General features: G+C 50.8%; 9 protein-coding genes across 9 annotated transcripts; 5 read left to right on the forward strand and 4 right to left on the reverse strand.

Moving 5' to 3' along the window:
* Window positions 1–137: 137 nt before the first annotated feature.
* Window positions 138–1,061, reverse strand: BO79DRAFT_252704 (uncharacterized protein; the record flags this gene model as incomplete). The annotated part of the gene is made up of 1 exon (XM_025685946.1): window positions 138–1,061. One exon carries the CDS (start codon window positions 1,059–1,061, stop codon window positions 138–140), a length of 924 nt encoding a protein of 307 aa, XP_025542017.1.
* A 1,770-nt stretch (window positions 1,062–2,831) lies between these two features.
* BO79DRAFT_280474 (GPI anchored serine-threonine rich family protein) lies at window positions 2,832–3,545 on the forward strand (the record flags this gene model as incomplete). The annotated part of the gene is made up of 2 exons (XM_025688062.1): window positions 2,832–2,978; window positions 3,039–3,545. 2 exons carry the CDS (start codon window positions 2,832–2,834, stop codon window positions 3,543–3,545), a joined length of 654 nt encoding a protein of 217 aa, XP_025542018.1.
* Window positions 3,546–5,360: 1,815 nt separating this feature from the next.
* Window positions 5,361–6,348, forward strand: BO79DRAFT_142074 (uncharacterized protein; the record flags this gene model as incomplete). Its single annotated transcript, XM_025678270.1, has 2 exons — window positions 5,361–5,439; window positions 5,510–6,348. 2 exons carry the CDS (start codon window positions 5,361–5,363, stop codon window positions 6,346–6,348), a joined length of 918 nt encoding a protein of 305 aa, XP_025542019.1.
* Window positions 6,349–7,517: 1,169 nt separating this feature from the next.
* Window positions 7,518–11,511, forward strand: BO79DRAFT_280476 (uncharacterized protein; the record flags this gene model as incomplete). The annotated part of the gene is made up of 6 exons (XM_025688063.1): window positions 7,518–7,574; window positions 7,627–7,652; window positions 7,707–7,758; window positions 7,819–7,917; window positions 7,986–8,336; window positions 8,388–11,511. 6 exons carry the CDS (start codon window positions 7,518–7,520, stop codon window positions 11,448–11,450), a joined length of 3,648 nt encoding a protein of 1,215 aa, XP_025542020.1. The 3' UTR covers window positions 11,451–11,511.
* Window positions 11,512–11,605: 94 nt separating this feature from the next.
* Window positions 11,606–15,437, reverse strand: BO79DRAFT_286085 (MET18/MMS19 family protein). The gene is made up of 6 exons (XM_025688428.1): window positions 15,300–15,437; window positions 14,918–15,191; window positions 14,752–14,849; window positions 14,550–14,689; window positions 14,309–14,497; window positions 11,606–14,259 (listed from the first exon to the last, which is right to left on the reverse strand). Exons 1-6 carry the CDS (start codon window positions 15,379–15,381, stop codon window positions 11,857–11,859), a joined length of 3,186 nt encoding a protein of 1,061 aa, XP_025542021.1. The 5' UTR covers window positions 15,382–15,437; the 3' UTR covers window positions 11,606–11,856.
* A 282-nt stretch (window positions 15,438–15,719) lies between these two features.
* BO79DRAFT_286086 (uncharacterized protein) lies at window positions 15,720–16,699 on the forward strand. The gene is made up of 2 exons (XM_025688429.1): window positions 15,720–16,363; window positions 16,470–16,699. The coding sequence occupies exons 1-2, from the start codon at window positions 15,752–15,754 to the stop codon at window positions 16,560–16,562; spliced, it is 705 nt and encodes a 234-aa protein (XP_025542022.1). The 5' UTR covers window positions 15,720–15,751; the 3' UTR covers window positions 16,563–16,699.
* Window positions 16,700–16,731: 32 nt separating this feature from the next.
* Window positions 16,732–17,915, reverse strand: BO79DRAFT_286087 (ER membrane complex subunit EMC3). Its single transcript, XM_025688430.1, has 5 exons — window positions 17,804–17,915; window positions 17,700–17,733; window positions 17,274–17,637; window positions 17,056–17,217; window positions 16,732–16,992 (listed from the first exon to the last, which is right to left on the reverse strand). The coding sequence occupies exons 1-5, from the start codon at window positions 17,851–17,853 to the stop codon at window positions 16,799–16,801; spliced, it is 804 nt and encodes a 267-aa protein (XP_025542023.1). The 5' UTR covers window positions 17,854–17,915; the 3' UTR covers window positions 16,732–16,798.
* Window positions 17,916–18,050: 135 nt separating this feature from the next.
* BO79DRAFT_236320 (signal peptidase complex subunit 2) lies at window positions 18,051–19,062 on the forward strand. The gene is made up of 3 exons (XM_025684565.1): window positions 18,051–18,222; window positions 18,317–18,615; window positions 18,677–19,062. Exons 1-3 carry the CDS (start codon window positions 18,177–18,179, stop codon window positions 18,959–18,961), a joined length of 630 nt encoding a protein of 209 aa, XP_025542024.1. The 5' UTR covers window positions 18,051–18,176; the 3' UTR covers window positions 18,962–19,062.
* BO79DRAFT_191107 (methylenetetrahydrofolate dehydrogenase (NAD(+))) lies at window positions 19,036–20,736 on the reverse strand. The gene is made up of 4 exons (XM_025680802.1): window positions 20,486–20,736; window positions 19,672–20,305; window positions 19,517–19,606; window positions 19,036–19,457 (listed from the first exon to the last, which is right to left on the reverse strand). Exons 1-4 carry the CDS (start codon window positions 20,680–20,682, stop codon window positions 19,374–19,376), a joined length of 1,005 nt encoding a protein of 334 aa, XP_025542025.1. The 5' UTR covers window positions 20,683–20,736; the 3' UTR covers window positions 19,036–19,373.
* Between the last annotated feature and the right edge of the window lie 150 nt (window positions 20,737–20,886).

Consider the following 20,886-nt stretch of genomic DNA (forward strand, 5'->3'; position numbering starts at 1 on the left):
TCACAATAGTTTGCGGTCTAATCTATAAGAACAATAATAGTGTCATGGGTCAACCTGACCGTGAGCGGCCACTATAGGAGATGATCAAATCTATCCAGGACCGTTATCTTCATTCCGCACCCAGATTTAGACTCGATCTACCTATGGTGCGCCGCAGGATTATTCGGAGGAGGTTGCCGACTGCGATAATCCACCCTATGCATCCAGTCCCCCGCATACTCCGTCCAGTCCGGGTGGATCTCCGTGTATGCTGATAGAGGCATATACGCCCCAGCCGCTGCCGATTCGTGCCACGGTTGTATATACGGTGATACTGTCACCATATTCATCGGTTGCAATGCCTGGCGTTCATGCTCTTCTGCCTCGGGGTCCCCAGGGTGGTAATCACAAAACACATCCAAGGCAAACACGCCGCGCTTCAAGTCATCGAAAAGTTCATCGGTAACTTTAATAGGCACTGCTTCGATGCTGGCACGCAGTTTGTTCATGATAATCTGTGCCTTCTTCCGTCTCCGCTTTCGGCGTACACTGACTTCGTCTTCCATTCGCTCAAGAAGACGGAGAATTTCCTTCTCCGATGTAGCATAGGTGACGGCATGTTGCATTCGTCGTGTGAGCTCATGAAGGTCTCCGGAGACTGCGCGAAATAGCGCATCGATCCTGGCTAATGTGTTGGTCACTCGAGAGGAGAGTAAACGAGAGAACTGTCGGCCATAGATTCGGTCCCAGAAGCCCAGCCAGTAGTGTAGCCCAGTTCGAGATTTGCTGAGTCGTGTTATTTCGAGGCTAGCAATGACATTGCGACAAAGCGCTAGCGTATGCAGAGCAGTTTCTCGTGTATGCTCGAGCGACTCTTGGTGCGGCACAGCAGGCGACTGTTCTAGCGTTTGGTCGGGGAACTCGGCTGTCTCATGTCGGCTTTCACATTCTACTGATCGATAGAACCGTTGCGAGATGCTGGGGTCTGTTGTTCTTGTGGTCGACTGTGCTGGCTCAGCTTCACGCACTAGCGAAGAGGACGCACTGCGCTTGAGAGAGACGGGCAAGGTCGCTTGCAACATTCCAAGCAGAAAGTGCAGCATTAAAGAAGATACCAGGTTAGAAAGGAAATGGTTTTCAAATTGCAGTTTCAAGAGACTCGAGTAACTGAAAACGAGAGAAGGGAAACTTTTTAAGAAACGAGCGTGGTGTTAACGAGCGACTGGACAGTCTATGTCATTTGCTAGGAATAGGACGGCAACAATATTACAGTTTTATGGCCGGAGAAACGAACATAAATGAATGAGGGAACAAGTCAAGTCAAAATCCTTCCTCCTGGGGGTCTTAACTTGCTTTTCTTGTTCGCTGGATGGATCCATTATCCGCAGGGAAAGAGCGAGCCTATCCACTCGGCGTTCAAAGTGGAAGCAACTGTAACTTCAGCAGAGAATAGAACAGGATGCATCCGGATAGTGCCTTTCCACGTATCGCTTATCGGGAAGTGTATCTTCACAGACCGTTTAGGTCGTAGTTTATCGATGTGGATACAGACGAAGCTCAACTGGTTTCCGCTTTCGGTAACCGAACAATCAGGATCGAGTGTCACCGTTGCGCTTCTCGTGGAAAACCAGACGATTGTTCGGTCTTTGATATTTTTGGAAACTGTGAACCCTGGTTCACTTCAGGAACCCGTCCCTGTTCTCTTTTCTACGGGATCGGGCATTTCCAGAGGATTTCTGATAAGCTCTCGGTGCAACAAGTTATCGTAGAATCATTGATTCAAGTGCGAAACCGAGACCGACCGAGCTATCGGCACATGCTGCACTCCGATTGACACAGATTGAAGAAGAATTTATGATGATGTACCATCAGCCCATGCCCGATACAGTTCTTCGCGTTCCTCGGGATCTACCCCTTGCAGATTTGAAGTCCGCCCACCACGCGAAGCTAATTTCCTCCCCTGTGGATGGCAGAATAGACTACTCGACATGGTGCAACTTTCTGGGGAATTACGGCCTCGGGTTGGGGATGCACAAGTATGTAGAGCCGTGACATATCCGCCCTTCGCTCTTGCAAAAAGAATCTAAATTCATGAGCCTAGAGATATTGAAACGATTTGAATGAAGGACACATACTTGAATGTTCCGATGACTTCAACATGTGGCGAGACACTTTACTAAGTTCTAAGACGGCCCAAAGTAATCGTTCTGTCGCCCTTGAAGCGGATGGGGGCAGGTGTTGCTGAGACAATGTATCGATATCTGCTTCATCTCGCGATCGTATTCAAGCCAACTCGGAGAGATCCAGCTAAGATAGGCCGTTTGGCTGTCACAGTCCCACCCCTTGTGAAAGGCGCGGAGGGGAATGTAGAGCCTCGACTCGGTACTTCGGCTACATTCCTACACATGAGCCTGTGCCAGTCATGGGCAGCGTAGCCGGAATGCTAGTGCTCAATGCCGGCATGTTTGTCGCGCCTTTCTCCTGGTATGCTAGCATACTCGAAGGTAAACAAAGCACGGGTAAAGGAGGGAAATAAAAGTCCATCGTCCAGCCCTGATGCCATCCACACCTCTGGAGATCTCTGTTCTGTACGAGCCACACCGATTTCTGGACGTTCTGGACGGTAGCTCTACACGGCAAAGGGTGAGTATAGGACGTCGTGACAGTACTTACTAGGGAATCCCAAGGTGTGTCAACTCACTGAGATCTTGCGGAGATCTTTGCAGGAAGAAGTGAACCAGTACTAGGGGAATCATCATTGACAGCGGCTTGCATCAGCCAGTGCTGCTTGCGAGAGTAACTGCATCTCATTCTCTGATACTTGACCTACAAACATTGGTACTGCGACAACCATGCGCTTTACAGAGGCAGTTGTTGCTGTTGCGGCGTGTCTGGCTCAAGTCCAGATTGCCCAAGCAGCCTTGGCTTTCACGCATTGGCCGACTACTATTGATGCCGGCGCCCCTACAACCTTGAACTGGGACAGTGACTCTGATGCTGTACGATCCCTTCTTCATTCCTTGGGTATTTCTGGTGCACTTTGCTGATGACATTACTAGCCCGTTACGATCACCCTGCGTAAAGGAGCAGCCGCAGACCTCGACACTGTCCAAGTCTTGACCAAAGATGCAAAGGGAGGCTCTTACACTTGGACACCTGAAAACTCTCTGGAACCAGGCTCAGATTATGCCTTTCAGATCGACCAGGATGGGCAGGTAAACTATTCGGGGCTAGTGACATTGAACAATGACTCGGAAAGAACCGCTGCAACTTCAGCTGCAAGCTCAACTACCTCCACACAGGACACGACAACAGCATCCCAAACACAGACAACACCAACTCCTACTCCCACCGACACTGCTCCCCGGGATGAAGTGAACAGTGTTTTGCCTGGCAACAATGCGACAACAAATTTCACATTGGATGCCAACCATGACAGTAACTCCAATGTTTCCAGCAAGAGTGCCATGGCGGCGGCAATGCAGAATGGTGGCGCACCTTTCCAGATGGTCTCTCTTGATCTGGTCCTTGGCATCGTGGCTATGGGTTTCTATCTCGTCTGCTGAATCTGACGTGGGAGGACCGAAGTCCTCAGTAGGTAGCATGAGCATTGGGATCTAATCGTCTATTTCAGTTCTGAGGTTCGGGAACTGCCAGTTATGTTGGCCTCGGTCATCACGACAAAACTTTCTATTCATATGGTTCTTTTCTGTTTCGAACCCGTCCCATCCTTACCTTTTCTTTTCCTTGGTGTGAGTCGCTCCTTTGGTCAGATTTCCTTTGTATATAATGAGATTTCACGATTATGGGTTATTGAACGGTCAGGCGAGAGACGATATTTTGAAGGCGGGAATAGGGTTCGTTTGGATACTACGAGTGATGGGGGTTTTCCCTTCAAAAAGGGTTTTCGATAGCCAACTTCTAGTTAGTGTAGCCAATAGCAAACAACGAGTTTATTATGTCATGTATAATGTCCACTAGCCAATCGTTGAACTGATTACAGGTCTGGAGTTGGGTGAAATTGTTTGCATCATCAATCGGACTGTTCCTACAAGTCATAATTGACAGTGAGGCTGGATTGTTTCAAGTTGGAAGATCGATGGGGGGGGGGAGGCAAGCAGAGGGGATTGGATCCGAAGGACAAGGTTTTGCTTCTAGCGGCCGTGGTTAGCGGCGGCAGTCCCAGGTCGGGCGCTACTATTCTTAATTCATCTTATTCATTAATTATTATTATTGTTCTTTTGCTGCCAGGCAGACACCTCACATCATCAGACATCTCGATCCCTATTAGTGCCTTCTTTTCTTTTTTGCTGCCCAGCAGTTCCGGCTGCAATCTTTATTAAGTGCGGGGATCTCTCTCATCTTCCCAGAAAATATTTATTTCTACTGCCAACTGACAGAGTCACCACCGGTCATTCCCTTTCAAACTCTCGATTACCATACTACTGCCCCTCCCTTATCACTGTCCATATACTAGTTGATACTATATATATCACTCAGCCTCTCGTCTCCTGTGAACCCTACGATATTCACCCAGCTGCGTGAGTTTATGGTTCGTGCTGCTGTCGACGCGGATCAGCGGGTAAAATAGTACATTTAGGTGCGTTGAGAGTGACCCAGGCCCTGTCATTGTCTACTTGTTTCAGCACTTGCCGCCTTTGCTTCTGCATCCATCGAGTTCAACTTCTTCCACCGCAATCTCGGATTTTTTTTTTCTGATGTCTCGGCGATGAATAAGCACCATTCTAATCCTCATCACAATAATAATAATATTCGTGTTGCAGATCTGCAAACAAGCATTGATCCACTTCGTGGTATGTGCTGCGCTTTTTCTTCCCCTTCTTCCTCGTCATTTTGTGCCTTTCCATGCATCCCTATCATCATCTGCCACTTAAGTTCCCAATCTTCCCCGCGACGTGCTCGTTTGTCAATTCCGGGGTCAGAAAGTTTGCGGGCGCACCTTTTACTACTAGATCTACTAGTATCTCACCCTTGATTTGCTTTTGTACAATCCAGTTGTTGTCATTGGCGGTGTTCGTTTCGTCGATTTAAGTTGCTTGCTTGCTCCTTGCTGCGGCCCCAACTCCGGCTACGGAGTGGCATCCTACGTGGTCTTCCTTCCTCCCCTCCCAAGGGAGTAGGTTGCTGCTTGGATACCTACTCCGTTCCCTTCATTGTCGCATTGCCCTTTGCGGTTATTCTGCCTTTTAGCCAACATTCCAACCCTATCCGCTTTGCTCGGAATGGCCCGATTCGGTCGGGTCAAGAAGTCCCCTAAGGCAGGAACAAAAAATGCTGACTCGGACATGCTTGTGCTACCTACGTCAGATCCCCAACGAGCGCCTCGTGTGAGCTTACCACATGTGGAAACGGAATTGAACATGCATCAGTACAATGGCCTCTTTGAAATTGGTACCCCGGAGCGTCAGAAGGCATCCGCTGCGGAAGAGTCATCCACAGGTAAGCCTCTCCGCCCCCCTCCCCCTTTCCCATGCCCTCGACCCCAGCTAATTCGTGTGCACGTGCGTAGAAACGGTAGTTGTCCCCTCACCGAACGGCACGAACGGCATCCACAATTCCATATCTGGCGATGTTCCGGCAACCGAATGGTCATCCGCCGTCGGCCACGCAGCGACGGGAAAGTCGGGACGGGTGATACACAATCTACAGGAGGAGGTTGCGCGTTTGACCCGCGATTGTAGCGTCTATCGCTCGAGGGCCGAGGAGACCCAGCGAATGAACGATGCGTTCAAGATCCAGGTCCAGAATATGACCGAACGACTCCGCAATCTCGAACAAGCGAATGAGACCAATCTGCACTCCATTTCACGGAAGGATAAGAAAATCGAAGAGCTTCGGCTGGAAATTCAAGGCGAGAAAGACCGGAGATCTCATGCTGAGGGAGAAGCTCGGAAGACAACTCAATTGATGGATGAAGCTCGAGACGATTTTCATCGGAAATGCGCCGAGCTTCAAGAAATCTCTCATCATTCTCGAACTCAGTATGATGTGCTGGCGAAGACCGGACAACGGGAACGGGCGGAACATCTGAAGAAGCTCAAGGTGCTCCGGGATGATTTTGTCGCTTTGAAGAAACGAAGTGACGAAAAAGACACTCATGTAGAGCGCCTGGACGAACTGATGGCTGAGAAGGATCGTGAGCTTGAGAGCAGCAGGCAGAAGTTCGAGGCCCTCTTCGCCGAATACGAAGCCTACAAACGCACCCAGGACGAAGAATTGAGATCCCTGATTGAAAGCGGACGTGAGGGTGAGGCCAAAATCAATGCGGCCCTTGCTGCGCTGCAAGAAACCCAGGGGCAGATGAAATGGGCCATTCAAGTCAAGCACCAAATCAAGGATGCCGAATAAATGATACCCTTCTCCAATGACGATCCAAAGGAACGTACCTGGGAAAGCTGCTACTGGGCAGAATACGCTTTGGACTACCTACGCAGCTTCGATTCAATGGCGGGTACATTGATCTGGCACATTCGACTCAATCTTCGTCCCTTCATCGGCGCTCTTATGCCTTCAGCACGGAGGTTACTGGCCAAGTCTGCGCCTAGTCAGCGAAGACGAAACCCTTCAGGCCGTGGGCCTTTTTTTAATTTTCTTGTAATTTCTTTTTTTTCTTCTCTTTTCTCTCACTCTTTTGCTTTTCCTTCCCCTCTTCTTGTCCACCTCTCTTTACTTCTCTTTCTCTTTCCCTTCAATGTTTCTCTTTCCTCTCATATTCACACTCCACAGTATCTCTGGAAGAGATCTGGAGTTTGGGATTGCTCGATACCCCGGAAGAATAGACCATCATGTCCTTGCGTGTCACCCTGTGTTTAGAGTGTTCGGATGACCAGAACGGCAGAATCCGTGTAGATATACTTTTTATCCTTTGCATGTCAACAATGCAATCTTACAGTAATGCAAAAACTTCCTCTGTGACGGTACTCTCCTTTGAAAGGCTTGGGACGGCCTCTTCCTGTGCTGCTAACATCACACCTCCCACACCATCTCATCCTTTCTGGGAGTATTTGTATTCTTTCTGGATCAGGGACTTCACTGTGTCTTGATGCAGTTACTTTCATTGTCTACAGAACGCGGGCTTTGCCTTCTCTTGCCCAGACCGTACTTCTGTTAACTTCAATGACACACCGTGACTGTTCCAGTGGCGTCCACTCACAGGGAATTCCAGCTGCACCCACCCGCTCTGTGTTTGTGCAAGTGTCTGTGTTGATTCCCTTAAAGTTCGCCTCGTGTTATTATTGATCACTGGTCATTCACCCTGGCTCTTTCCCCGGTGTTTCATTGCCATGAGAATTAACTGACCACCCTTGCCCCGCCATCTCCCCCCCCCCCCAAGCACCACTTCCTTCTTGTTTTCTTTTCCACTTCCTCCTTTCGTCTTTCCTCTTTTCTTCGTAATCTTGTTCATGCCTTGACTGGTTCGTCTTTCATCGGTTATCACCATCAATCTCGTTCTGTTCTTCCTACCACACCCATCTTAGAGTTCATTTGCACGATCTTTCACATCTTCATTCCACACAATGTCGGGAATGAAGCGGCTCACGCTGGCGTCGATGTGGGCGTTTGAAGATATTGGGGTAAGCAAAAGCTAGTGTCGTTACATCGTGGTCCGCATTAACACAATAACAGGTTGAGGAGGTTACAGATCAGATCAAGTAAAGAGCCTAGCCAACACACACTTCTTCTGTGATTAAGGCTGACTGTTGTAGGAAACTCAAAATCCAGTGTGACAGTGAATATCATTACCATAAGCATGACAACGTGTGTTGATTTCCCACCCAGTGAACTCGATTCATCATGCTAACAAAGTCGCTTGTCTAGGTTCTTGAGATCAAGGGTAATCTGGAGGGCGGCACGTCTCAAATTGCAAAGGTTGTATCAAACTTCATCGATGGTCAGGAGAATAAGGATTTGCTAGACGTACGTCTCGGGGCTTTCTTGTTCTCCCACTCCCAACAGAACATCTCGCTAACGGGCAGAAACTTTAGATGCCTCGGATCAATCAACTTGACGTCTCTTCCATTATGCCTGTCGACGAAGACACCGTGGCTTCCGGTTCAGACAAGGACGAAGAAGGCGGGCTTCTAGCCCTATCAGACAGCTCTGACGAGGACTTGATACCTAACCCCGCAGCTCTTGTCACTAGGTTCTGGCTATCGCCCACTGGGGGCGTGGGCTGCTTTTCAGACAACAGGTTCCGTGGATTTCTCTCGCAGATATCGGCTTTGACTGGGACTGAGGCTTGCGTTGTCGAAGGCCATGGCATCCGAGTGATCGGGAAATCCGTTGAAGACGTACAGGATGCCTTGGCGAAACTCACTCGGATTGAGAAGCCCCTGGTAAGTGTCCGCCTCGCTAGAGTACCTGCCATTTTCTTACTTGTGTAACAGAGCTCCATTTTGAACCCAGGAGTAGCAAATTTGAATGCTACTCCAGATAACGGTCGCATACGTTTTCGTATGCAGAGCTACGGCAGCCTGAACAGTACTGCTCCTCGACGCCTTCTGACCGACCCAGACATGAGCCTCACCTGGGAACTCGGTCAGATGTTCGTCACTGTGCCGTTACCCTTCGACGAGGAGATCCATGCATTCAGAGAGCCCAGAAATATCACTAATCCACCTCATATAACCGAGGAGCCTGGAAGAACCCGTCTCTGGAATGACTTCGTCTTTCAAGGGATTGGAATAGGCGATGAATATCTTGCTTTGAGTACTGTTGATGAGCTTGCTAGAGCCAGAGCTCCGGCTACAGCTTCCAGCGACATCGCTACACATCCTTATTTAACGCCTGAGAAGGCAAAACAAGTGGACCAGTGGAATCGATGGGTTGTGGAGGGAACTGGTGCTGAAAAACCTGTTCCTATGCCCGACGCAGATATGAGAATTGTGCCTCATCCCGAGCAGTCAGCTGTGAAAGCTCCTGCCCCAATGACTAAGAGGCCACCAGGTATCAAACAGCGCAGGCTCATCACCTCTGACGAGACACGGCCATCATCATCTCGGGAGTGTGCAGAGCCGAAGCTCAAGAATGCTGTGGATCAAGTTGAGGAGGCTCAAGGCGATGTGTCTAAGGGTCGTAAGAAGTGGAAGATGACCTACAATACCGAAAGTGGCATTGCGGGCCAGCATGTTACAGCAGATCCGATGGCTGAGGTGCAGGCGCCACAGGCTCAGGTAGCCCCAACAATCGATCAAACAGTGCCGGAGAACAAGCCGCGTCTTATCCAGGGTTTTGACACCACAAAGTATGGTCTCAACAGAAGCGTCCCCAAGGCTATGAAAAGCGACCACCGCACCTACCCCCACACCCGATCGGGGCCGGAGAAGAAGCTTAACAACCGGAAGGAGCTTATTGATATTCTTGGGCCTGTAACAACTGACGGTCCTAATATCAAACCGACGATTTCCTTCTATCAGCCGGCCTTAGTGCCATCGAGTCTGTCTTGTAGTCGAATTGCGGTCTCCCCAACCCCGGCCTCAGAAGAAGTGGTCGGGCACAGTAGGGGCAATGGTCTTGACCTTGCCGGCTTAGTTTTTGAGGCATCTGGGACCCCGTTAGAGCTTAGCAGCACAGAATCCATGCAAGAAGTGACTTCTCTAAGCAATGACAGAGAAACTTCCCCAAGCCACGACAGAACCCCCTCTCATAGCAATGAAAGGGCGACTTCCTCCGGCAGAACCAGAGACGCTTCACTCAGCGGTGATTTGGTGGCACCACTCAGTAACGCAAGAGCTACTTCACACAGCAGTGAGATGGTACTTGAGCAGACAAACAGACTAGCTTCGTTGACCATGGTCTATAATGAAAGCAACGAAGGCGAATCACTGATCGTGGAGCAGGCTTACAAGGATGCACCAACTCTACGCCAGGCACAGGGGAATTTAGCTCACGATAAAGTCACGGAAATTGAGAGATCCCACGGGGCAGCGAAACACCTCGATGATGAGGTCGTGACGAGAGCCTTCCGCCGTACTATGACTCAGAAGGCACCTAATTCAAGTAACAAAGACAAGGTCACTAGCAAGGCCGAGGCTAAAGCCAAGAAACAGAAGACCCTTGAAGATGCTTGGGGAATACTTCCAAGGCCCGCCAAGAAGCCATCAGTCGGTGTTTCAGGGAGCCAACATGGCTCTGGACCAATGAAGGAGAGAATCGCAACATCGGTGAGCCAGGAACAAGAAGAACAGCAAATCCAGGAGGACAGGAATATTGAAGAAGACATCAAGAAATTGTATGAGGCCTTGAAGCCCACTCTAGAGGCAGCTGAAACGTTCCCAGGAGCAATAACTTTGGAGGCGCAAATCGGGCTGGTCTTAATACCATCCCTCCCAAAGTCATGCTGCGAGCAAGTGATAACCTTCAGCGATTGGGAGAAGATCTTCAAGCCACGGACAGGTCTGGCCGCACCGACGACGAAGTTCATAAATCGATTGACGACCTCTGGTGCGGACATTGACCATCTTGTTGACCTGAGGACGTCCAAGGCGCAAGGAAAACGCCGGCTGTTCGAACAAGAGTATGACGAATACAATGTATCTTATGAGTTCCATTGCCGAACGAAACCTGGTCAACCTCTTGTTCTTGTCATTGACGAACAGGGTGGTCATACTTTGAGGAAGCCGGTTTCATCGCTAGGGGGCGTTAACTTGCATATCCCACTGCAAATCTGGGATGCGAATTTCAGTGTCAACTGCGTCACCGACCATGGACCGGAATTTGCATCAGCAGCTCAATATATGGTTGACCATCTTTGGATACCCGCGGACAAACCACTTTTGCGCATCTTCACCCGCCTTCCAGCCGGAAACACAATCTCGATTGAGAAGGTATACATGAAGCGCTGGACTCGGCATAAGTTCATTCGCTCAGATGTGGCGATCGCCGAAAAGGAGCCAAACTATGGGAGTGAGTCCAACGGTGATCTATATCTACAGGTACTAGAGACTCAGGATCTGATTGTCGGGACCAGTGCCGCTGAAGGAACAGCCGTGCGCGCCCGTGCGATGGCACCTCAAGAGATGATCAGACGGGGCAGGCTTTGGTATGAGGTTTCGCTCGTCAGTCCAGCTATTGAATCTCTCTTGAAGAGCAATGTCGACCTTGAGGTTGGTGAGCGTGCAGAAGACTGGAGTAGCGTCGACTTATTCGGGAGGGATGCATCTCTTATAATCCCAGATGCGCCAGTTAGCCCAGTCGCCACGGCCATTGGGACCGGAGGGCTTGGGGATCTCCTGCGTCTCACTAGATTGGTGGTTGAGAAGGCAGATGGTGTTGGCTACTTCAACCAGAGGGCCAGCGTCTCAACCAAGGCATCAGTCCACTCCGGCGCGCTTCAAATTGTACCCATTTCAAAGGGCCTCGAGTTTGATGACATAGAGAGCGTTAAAGACCTAGGTAGCGCTTGCCCACAGAGAGAAACGTTTGAAGGGCTGGAGCGGGAATTTTGGTGAGGTCGGGTGCAGTGGAGGGAGTATCAATGAGATCAAATTGAGATTTAGTTAATATGACCAGTTTTTCTTTTGAGATTCCTACGATTTCTGTTTTTCTTTGTAGTTACAGCACTTCTGATTTTCGGTACGTAAATGTCTGCCTAGGTCGAGAGACCCTACCGACATGCAACTATCTTCGAGAACATCAATTCCACATCAGTGTTCTGCACAGTATCCAATCGTCTATACATTTCATCTAATTCTCTGCCTTATTGCCACCACACATTTTATGTTCAGTAGCAGCGAGCATGCAGCACGTACCACGTACCAAGAATGCAACCAAAACTCGAATCCAAAAACCAAAATATACCCTCCCTTCTAACACATAGAAAACATAACAAAAAATAGAAAGTAAAAGAGAACTAAATCAATCATCCTGCTCCGCCGCATCATCCACCCCCCTAAGCCAAGCGCCCCTAGCATCAACCGCAGCCTTCCTAACATCGCGCTTCGGATCATCCAACACCGTCCTCAACGCCCTAAGCACCTGACTCTTCACCGGCAAAAGCGGCGACAGCTTACCCGCCTTAGCTACCTTTGGAGCATCGGCGGCACCGGAACCTGGCGTCTGCGCAAGCAAGAACAGACACTTGAGGGCATCGACGCGCAGTTTGGGTCCGTTCACGGCTCCAGTGGCTGGTGCGTGCTCGGCTGTCTTGAGGAGTCGAGTGACGAGGCTTTGCACGTGTCCGCACTCTTCGATCACGGTGACGCCGTTGTCGCGGATGATTACCGCGAGGGTTTCGAGGGTGGCGGCGCGGACGGGCTGGGAGTCGGCGGATTGGAGGTCTAGACTTTGGAGGAGGAGGGGGAGGAGGGTGGGGAGTTCGGGCATGACGAGGGTCGGGGGGATGGTGGAGAGGATGCCGGAGAGGGCGGTTAGGTGGGCGGGTTTGATGTGTGATGCTGTGGTCGTTGTGGTGGTGGTTGTGTTGCCGGCGACGTTGACTTCGCGGATGCGGGCGGAGATGAGTGGGGTGAGGGTGGTGAAGACGCGTTGTTTGGAGAGGAGGCGGATGTTGGCGTGGTTGGTTGGGGAGAGGACTTCGTCGTCTTTGAGGAGGATGGCGAAGCCGCGGGCGGCGGTGGTGCTGGTGGTTTCGGAAGAGGAGGAGAGGAGGTTCAGGAGGGTGGTGAGGATTTGGGTGGTTTTGGGGGAGAGACGTAGGATGAGGGCTTTGGAGAGCCAGAAGAGGGTTTTGATGGTGGGGGTGGTGGGTTGGGGGTCTTGGGTGGTTGGGGGAAGGAGGGTATCGAAGAGGGAGGTTGCGAGATCGAGATCTTCCTTGTTGAGGTGCTTGTTGATGTAGAGGGCTAGATGGCGGAGGAAGGCCAGTTGGGTGGCGGTCTCGGTCTCGGTCGTGCAGCGGGTTGCGATGTCTGTGAGGAGGTCGGACATCACGGGGGGTGTGCAGGGGGGCAGGTTCTTCGTGTCTCGGGGGAGACTGGCGAGGAGGTAGGTCGAGAGGATCATGGTGCGGCGGTGGCTGTCGGTTGGGGAGGGCGTGAAGGGCACCTGTTGGAAGCCATCCGCTGAGGCGAAGAGGGTGTAGATGTTGGAGACGACTTCCTCGTGCTTGCTCGGTGGGAGGGATCTGATAATGACGTTGCATAATCTTCCGAGGACATCAAGGACGGTAGCGTCGGTTAGGATGTTGTTCGGGGCTTTGCCTAGAGCTGCTGTTGCCGCGCTGCGGCACAGGCTCACGACGATCTTGTCGTAGTAGAGGTCCAGGTTCGGGGTTTCGTCGAGTTTCCTTTGGTTCATGACATAAAGGATAGTCAAGAGGATGGCTCTGGGGTAGTCCACGGACCCTGGGTCTTCCTTCTGCAACAGTATGCTCAACTTGCTGAGCAGACGACGGACAAGAGTGTCGAAGATATCCCTCTCGACACTGATTTGTGCGAGAGTCTCGAGGGTGGTGATATACCCAGGGTTCGATCCATCATCGGAGTCAGGAAGTGTGGCCACGAAAGCAGGGAAAGTGATGTCCAAGATGAGACGCGGCTTGTACTTTGAGATCTCCGTCAGGGCAGCGATAGCTTCCTTCTTCAGGTCGTCACGGCCAACTGATTCCTCCTTGAGGAGGATCTCGTCAAGGTATTGTACGAAGAGTCCGACTTCGTTGTCTTGGAAGTAGTTGCGCAAGGTAGACAAGCGCAAGAATCCCTTCAGGGCGGAGGTACGGAACGAGACTTCCTCCTTGATAACACCCATGAGCGCCTGGCCGAAGATGTCCGAGAACTGGTCCTTGAATTCGAGCAAGGGGTTGCTGAGACTAGGCTCAGAGTCCCGCGAAGTCCATGCGCCATATACCTGAATAGCAGAATCGAAGAGAACGGTCAAAGTATCTAGCAGAGCTCTCTGCTTGGCAATTCCATCGGCTTCCTGGTAGATAGTCAAGAGGGGTGCGACTACGGTTTGCACGATGAGCGTGAACGAGGCTGCGGACGCTGCAGAAGTGGAGCTGAGGATCTGCTGAGCAGGCTTCGCCTGCTTTTGCTGAGGCTCCTGCAATTGCTCGCTGCACTCCTTGGTAATCGGGCGCAAGAACTGTGCAAGAGGCAACTGATCGGAGACCTGTGTGACGCCCTCCGACAAGCGCTGCGCAATACTGCTCAAGACCTGAAGAGAGAGCTCAGAAAGGAACTCCTCCTGGGCATTGAGGATCTCGAATTTCAGAGTCTCCCAGATGGTGATCGAGTACTTGGACACGGTGTTTGGGTCGTACAGCTTGACGCAAGCAATGAGTGCGTTGAGTGCATCTTTCTACAGGATTGTTAGAACGCATTACGGCCGCAGTCTTGTCAACACGTACCTTGACGTTGGGCGACGTAGAGTCAAGCTTGTCCAACAGAGAAGGGACAGCGTGCGGAGCAAAAAGACTATTCGCCGAAATACAGTCTTGCAAGCGATCCTTCAAGTCCTGAGCAGTGATACCGTAGGGATCATTCGGCGGAGGCCTGAATGTAATGGGGAAGTAGTTGTAGACGGAGTCAAACAGAGCCTTCACATGTCAGTTATCAAAAGACCACAGCCACACCACATGCAATACATACTTCAGCATGGTTGGACACATCCCACTCCACCATCACCACCTTGAGGATCGAGAAAACCAGCATCAAGTTGCGCGGGTCCTTCTCACCCGTCATCAGATTCACTATGCCAACCAGGGACTCGTCACCCATATCATGGAGGGCTGCACCATCAGTCAATTCCCGCAAATCAAGACCGAAGGAAGTATGGATGGTAGAAACGCACCGGCACGATGATTGATCATCAATTCGTTCAGCAATTGGTAAACCTGGAACCTCTGAGACTGCGAGCGAGACTGTAGCTCCTCAAAGCGCTCGAAGACACTGCACATGTCAGCTACACATCCCGTCCGCGATCGACGCATGACCTTATCAATATCAGATGCACTCACGCCCGCGCAACCTCCTCAGCCAACGCCTTATTGAACCGATCCAGCTTCTGCAAGGTCTCCAACCCAGCGACAGCTCCTCCATCCTCAATCCGTTCGCAGAAGAAAGTCGTCAGAACCTGAATCTGTTGTCTCGACAGGAACTTCGGGGGAAGCGCCCTGATCACGGCCGTGAGGTAGGAAACGGCCTTGCCGCGCAGAATCGGGTCCTCGTCATTGATGTACTCTCCTAGCGACTGCACGACTTCAATGAGCGTGATCTTCTTGGTCTCCACATCTTTTTGTCCCCAGCAATAGTAGTTAGTCCCAGTCCATCATCTATCAATCTGCTGTAGCGGCGGCGGCGGGGGGGGGGGGGTGCATGGGAACATCAAACATAACGTACCTTGAGCAATTCGTTCCGCGATCTGCTTGGCCTCCTGCTTATCATGGTCCACGACCAGCAGGAACGTCTGCAACGCCGACATCTTGTGACAGGTGAGACGTCGGAAATCGCAGATGAGGGGCAAATGGAGGGGGAGGGGGAGGGGAAGGGGGGGGAAAGAAAGCAACTAGTCAAGTGCCTCAGTCTATCTTCTCCGCGACCGGAACATGACGCCGTTTGTGGCCCGCCCATTGATTGCCCTTATCGATAGGCATCACGTGCTGCTACATTGACCATGTTACTCTCCAGCTATTACAAAGTCCCTACTCCATACTAACAGTACTAACTAGTTAGTTAGCTGTTGGCCGTTGCGTCATCCCCCAGTCCGGCTGACAGGCCGATCACCTCCACCCCAATACCATACCATCTAAATATCACATAACTTAATCTATATAAAAAACCCCAATATCAAAATGACCAAGAAACCCCTCTTCCTCATAGCATCCTCTTTAACCCTAATTATAATCATCCTCACCACTCTATCCTCAGCCACCAACAGCTTCCCACTCCGAAAACGTCTCCCCCGTCCCTTCGTCTCCGCACCACACCTCCGTCACGACCTCCACCTCCAAGACTCCACCACCAACAATAATCCCTACCTCTCCGAGATAAAAGAGTGGCTATCCCAGCAACTACCCCCCACCACCAACAACAACAAAATGGGCAGCAACCCCTCTTCCTCCTCTCACGAAAACCCCATCATCTCCGACGTGCTACCCAAGAACCGTCTCATCAACGTCTACGCCTCGCTCACCCGGCAATTCGACAGTGTGGAATCCCGCTTCAATGACCCCTCAAGCAACGTGACGGTCCTGGCACCGCGTAACAGCGCGATCCAGAACCTGCCGCGCAAACCGTGGGAGAATCCTGAGGATTATGAGCGGTTCGGACAGGCCGGGGCGTATGAGGGTGATGAGGGGCAGGATCGGGCTAGGAAGAATCTGGAGAGGTTTGTGAAGGCGCATGTTGTTGTGGGGAGTCCTTGGGGAGAGGGTGATGAGGGGGTTACGCTTGCTGGGGAGAAGGTAACGTGGAATAAGGGGGAGGGGGGGAAGATTTATGTATGTTCTTCCTTCGTCTTCTTTTCTTTTTCCGTTGCTTCTGTGATGTGATGCTGACTGTTTGTGGTAGATTCAACCGGGGAATGTGGAGGTGGATAGTGTTGCTGAGAAGGTGTCGAATGGGGAACTGTGGATATTGAATGGGGTCGTTAATTACACCTAGGTCTATCGGGATTGATGGTTATATATTTCGTTATGTTTGTGATATTGATGATGATTTCATGATTGATGGATGCCCGGATAAGGTCTCGTGGCAGAGGTTACTATTAATGAGGATACTTACTATTACTCACGTTCTGCAGTTATATTACTAGTATGTCATATTGATACATCTGCACTTCATCTAATATATTCAACAAGTAGAGTCCAAACACACCCATAAGCCAGACCAATCGTAACCTAATAGCTTTTCCTACCCGCATAATGAGCGAGCACTCTCTCCTCAACGCCATCCAGAATGCAAAAGTGCTCAATGACCTCCAGGTTCTCAGCCTCACTCTGGTACAACTTATCGGGATCCTGGCCGGGCTGGAACGGGTTAATTCCAGCAGCAGGGTTCATCGAAGCCATCTGCGAAGCCATGTGGTTGGCCGCTAAAGCAAGTCTGTCAGCACACTCACACCAACCTGATGGATAAGAAAGCACATCGAACTAACCATTATCACTACCCAAAATAAACCCAAAGACCGACTGCAGACCAAACAAGTTCAAGAAATACCACGAAAGACTGGACACCCATCTGACATCCAAATCCCGGGTCATGACACCAGATTGCAGCATTGACTTGAACCGAATGGTAAGCGGGAATGGCAATTTCACTAGTAGCACCCATGTTAGCTCATCCCCCCTTCATAGTGTATCAGATAAGCCCTACAGATCACGAATCCCGAGAAGAACGCATTAATCCAGCTCATAATCAGCGTCTGCGGGATCATCATCATCATATTCCCCTTCATCATGCCCATCATAGCCTCCATGCCAGCAGGATCAGTCATCGGGTTCGCAGGCGGCTGGCCGCGACTAGCGGGGTCCTTGAGGAAAGCACCGCTCTGGTAGGCAGAGACGAGGTAGTTCTTGCGCATCTCGAAGGATTCCTTGGAGAGTACGGAGGAGTTATTCCGGAGGTTGACGCCGCGAATGAGTCCGAGGCGTTCGCGGGATTCGGCCAGCGTCGAGGCCGGCTTCGGGGGGTTGTTCATCAAGACGGTGGCATAGTGGCGGAGGATACCAGTAAGAATCTAATGGATGATAACATTAGCATATATGCTAGTCACCAATGGAGTAGATGAGGTTCACATACCATAACAACAGTGATAGGGAACACAATCCAGTAGCTAGAGGTGCGAGTCGATCACATCAGCATTTCGCATCAAACCGCGCCCAGTACGTAGCAAATAAACTCACAAAAGAGCCGGATCCCGAAGGATCGTCTGCTCAACGCCTTGCAGAGCCATCTTGAGCAGAAATGAATAAGATTAGGTGTGGTCTAATCCCTCGAGTTGTGGTTCGGAGGCAGAGAAAGACACACGGAGCTCCCCACGGAAGTTGGATGGGGCGGCGCGGCGGGCTGGCTGGCTTGACTTGACTGACTTGCCTTGGCGCATGCCATTGCCGCCGCTTTAGCTTGCGAAAGGGACAGCTCGCCGCAACTCTTCCCCGGCTTAGATCAGAGCTCCACGAAGTATTCTTCCACCTTTTCCTGAATTATTTTACATTGAAAATCTGAGGGCATTAGTACTTTATCTTGTCTTATTTGGCTTCAGAGATAAATTCCCAGATGGCGTCCTCAGAAGTTCAAAAAGTGCCCGTTTACTCGGTCAATGGTTAGTTCGCGATAAACATCGCTATTACTACATACATCCATATTATCACTACGACGCAAGATTTACGCGGATAGCTAACGATCTCATCGTACAGACATAAAATCAACAACCGATGACGCCCTAGCTCCCTACCTCGGCTCCCTCCCTCAACCCTACACCTTCGCCCAAGACCACACCAAGACCAATGTCCACCTATTCCTGGGCTACGCTGCCGTCGCAATCGCCGGATTCAGCTTCTACGCTGAACGCAAGCTTAACTGGGAGGCGACACATTCGCCATGGATCATCGCAGCCGTGCTGTCGTACTTTACCTTGAATTCGCTTCTCACGTACTGGGTTTGGGCTGTTGAGGCGGGTGAGGTATTTCGTGGGAAGCGGAAGTCGGGCGAAACGGTACGTTCGAAGATCGTTGAAAGGCGGGTTAAGTCGGTTGTGTGCTAATATGATATGCCAGATCATCATTCGGTCCTCCGTGCAGAAGCACTCTCCCTTGTACAAGCTGCGGGTCCAGTATAAGTCGGCGCAGGGCAAGACGCTGCAGGAGAAGGAGATCGAGACCTCGTTCACTAAGTGGTTTGCTGCGGATGGGACATTCCACCCCGAGCCTTTGAGGGCCTGGCTGGCTGGTGAAATTGAGGTTCTGGGGTTGGCGGCCAAGGAGACGCAGAAGAAGACTGGGGGTGTTGCGAGTTTAGTAGGTGTTGAGGAGGAGAGCAAGGACGTTAAGAGGAGGAAGTGAAATGTATATGGGGTGCTGGTTATGGACAATCTAGTGGTTTGGAAAGGAAATTGGAGTTTATTGACCTTGATTGCATTAGTCTTCTCTTCTTTCCAGAAATGAAAGTGTGTCTTGTTGTTCAGGAATTCAGTCATAACATGAACGTAGGGAATCATATATTGACAGAATACATGTATGTTCATTTCATTGCCCACACGTGAAAGGGTTCAAGAGACGAGAAGCAGGGAATAATTGACCAAAATGAAGCAAAGATTTTGTCTTTTTTATACAAGAATGATTGGGTCGCATGATATATGGCTTCAGTGGAAAGATACAATAGAAGAAGTGGAAGTAAAAAGGAATCTATGACTGGCTCTTCTTGATTCGTCTCCCGTGACACGTTTTAGAGAATATTGGTTGTAGTGTAGGATGGTTAGTTAGCGGCTTCCAGGGTTCCCGGACGCTCAGTAGCTTCAGCGGGCTTCACGTCATCCACACGGCTGTTCTGGATGAGTCTCTGCAGGACATAATTAGTGGATGAAGTTGCTTCGGCGAAGATATAAAGTAATTTCTTACCAGCAAGTTGCGCATCAGGACGACAATGGTGACCTTTCCGATGGAAGGAACGAAGATGGAGGCCTTCTCCTTGACCTCAGGTCCAAAGTTCTGTTCACACCCTATGTTAGCCTTTGAAATAGAGTATTATCATTGTAAATGGCTGTGGAACATACCTTCTCGCTGGAGAAGTTGACACACACAGCACCCTCTCTCAGAAGGCTGGTATCGAACTTGTACTTCTCTCCAGGAACACCGGAAATGACAACATCACACAGAGGTGCCACATCCTTCAGGGTCTTACCCTCCAGGTCGACAACCTCGTGTCTGCCCTTCTTCAGACCCTCACCACGGGTGAACTTCTGAACGCCGGTGATATCGACACTGTAGACGCAGGCACCGTCGTTGGCCAACAGAGCAGCGAGAGGGCGACCAACCACCTCAGAGCGGTTCACAACACAGATAGTGTGTCCGAAGAGGCGGTTACCGTACGGCAATATCGTGTTGTAGATGTTGAGGTATTCGAGGATCTTAATGACAGCGAGGGGGGTGCAGGGGAGGATGCACTTCTGTCTCTTGGTCTCGGGGTCAAGGAAACGAATATTCTGGTACATGTTGAAAATGTAACGGTGGCTCAGACCCTCTACATCCTTATTTATGTCGACGATCTGCTGCAGGTACTGGTCCTGGCGGTTGTTGAAGATGGGGTAGTATACGATGATGCCGTTGACATCGGAGTCAGCGTTGGCAGCGAGGATAGCTTGCTCGAGATCATCGCGGGCAACTTCACGGAGGGAGTAGCGGAAGCCACTGTGCAATGGATGAAAAGACTACGTTAGCTACGAAGTGACATCCCACAATACTGCCTGCGTGCCAGGAGAGCTCCGACATCGCAGGGTTGAGTCATATGCGCCGAGGGGCCCCCCAGACGCAGTAACCACAGGGGCACGACGGACGCAACTGGGAGTGAAAATTTGGGAGAATGCTCACTTTTCCTGACACGTCTTCTCCGTCATCTGGGCATACATCAACGCCGCGGGGTCGTTGTTGGCAAGGAATCCCACCAAGTGAGGCGGCTTCTCCAGGGTATGGACGCCCTCCTGGACCTCCGCAAGCAGGCGATTGGCAACATGCTTGGAGAGCATGACCTTGCAAGAGGCCGGGACCGAGTCAGAAGTGGTAGCCATCTTTGCGAATGGGAGGGAAGAATGATTCGAAGCAATTGGGATGGGAGGGAATACACTCTCTACTTCAAGGTGGGCTATGGCGGAGGGGCATTAAAAGAAATTTTGGGACGGAAAAGGCTGCTCGCTTATCGATAAACGCAATGCCCGCATTCGGCCCATCCCATCGGCTCCAGACGGCGAGCAGCACAGCTTCATCCAGTATCC

This window comes from Aspergillus costaricaensis, assembly GCF_003184835.1.
Source record: "Aspergillus costaricaensis CBS 115574 unplaced genomic scaffold BO79scaffold_8, whole genome shotgun sequence".
In the NCBI taxonomy this organism is placed as follows: Eukaryota; Fungi; Ascomycota; class Eurotiomycetes; order Eurotiales; family Aspergillaceae; genus Aspergillus; species Aspergillus costaricensis.

Bases quoted from the DNA above. Each gene is read 5' to 3' on its own strand.
- BO79DRAFT_286085 (XM_025688428.1), bottom strand. From the start codon at position 15,381: ATGTCGGCGTTGCAGACGTTCCTGCTGGTCGTGGACCATGATAAGCAG. The intron at 14,850-14,917 runs GTGAGTGCATCT...TGACATGTGCAG, and splicing joins GCTGAGGAGGTTGCGCGGGC to TGTCTTCGAGCGCTTTGAGG. The intron at 14,498-14,549 runs GTATGTATTGCA...TGACATGTGAAG, and splicing joins ATGTGTCCAACCATGCTGAA to GCTCTGTTTGACTCCGTCTA.
- BO79DRAFT_286087 (XM_025688430.1), bottom strand. From the start codon at position 17,853: ATGGCTCTGCAAGGCGTTGAGCAGACGATCCTTCGGGATCCGGCTCTT. The intron at 17,638-17,699 runs GTATGTGAACCT...ATCATCCATTAG, and splicing joins TCCCTATCACTGTTGTTATG to ATTCTTACTGGTATCCTCCG. The intron at 17,218-17,273 runs GTAGGGCTTATC...GGGTGCTACTAG, and splicing joins CTTCTCGGGATTCGTGATCT to TGAAATTGCCATTCCCGCTT.
- BO79DRAFT_286086 (XM_025688429.1), top strand. From the start codon at position 15,752: ATGACCAAGAAACCCCTCTTCCTCATAGCATCCTCTTTAACCCTAATT. The intron at 16,364-16,469 runs GTAACGTGGAAT...TGTTTGTGGTAG, and splicing joins TTACGCTTGCTGGGGAGAAG to ATTCAACCGGGGAATGTGGA.
- BO79DRAFT_236320 (XM_025684565.1), top strand. From the start codon at position 18,177: ATGGCGTCCTCAGAAGTTCAAAAAGTGCCCGTTTACTCGGTCAATG. The intron at 18,223-18,316 runs GTTAGTTCGCGA...CTCATCGTACAG, and splicing joins GCCCGTTTACTCGGTCAATG to ACATAAAATCAACAACCGAT. The intron at 18,616-18,676 runs GTACGTTCGAAG...ATGATATGCCAG, and splicing joins AGCGGAAGTCGGGCGAAACG to ATCATCATTCGGTCCTCCGT.
- BO79DRAFT_191107 (XM_025680802.1), bottom strand. From the start codon at position 20,682: ATGGCTACCACTTCTGACTCGGTCCCGGCCTCTTGCAAGGTCATGCTC. The intron at 20,306-20,485 runs GTGAGCATTCTC...TCCATTGCACAG, and splicing joins GAGAAGACGTGTCAGGAAAA to TGGCTTCCGCTACTCCCTCC. The intron at 19,607-19,671 runs GTATGTTCCACA...GGGTGTGAACAG, and splicing joins TCAACTTCTCCAGCGAGAAG to AACTTTGGACCTGAGGTCAA.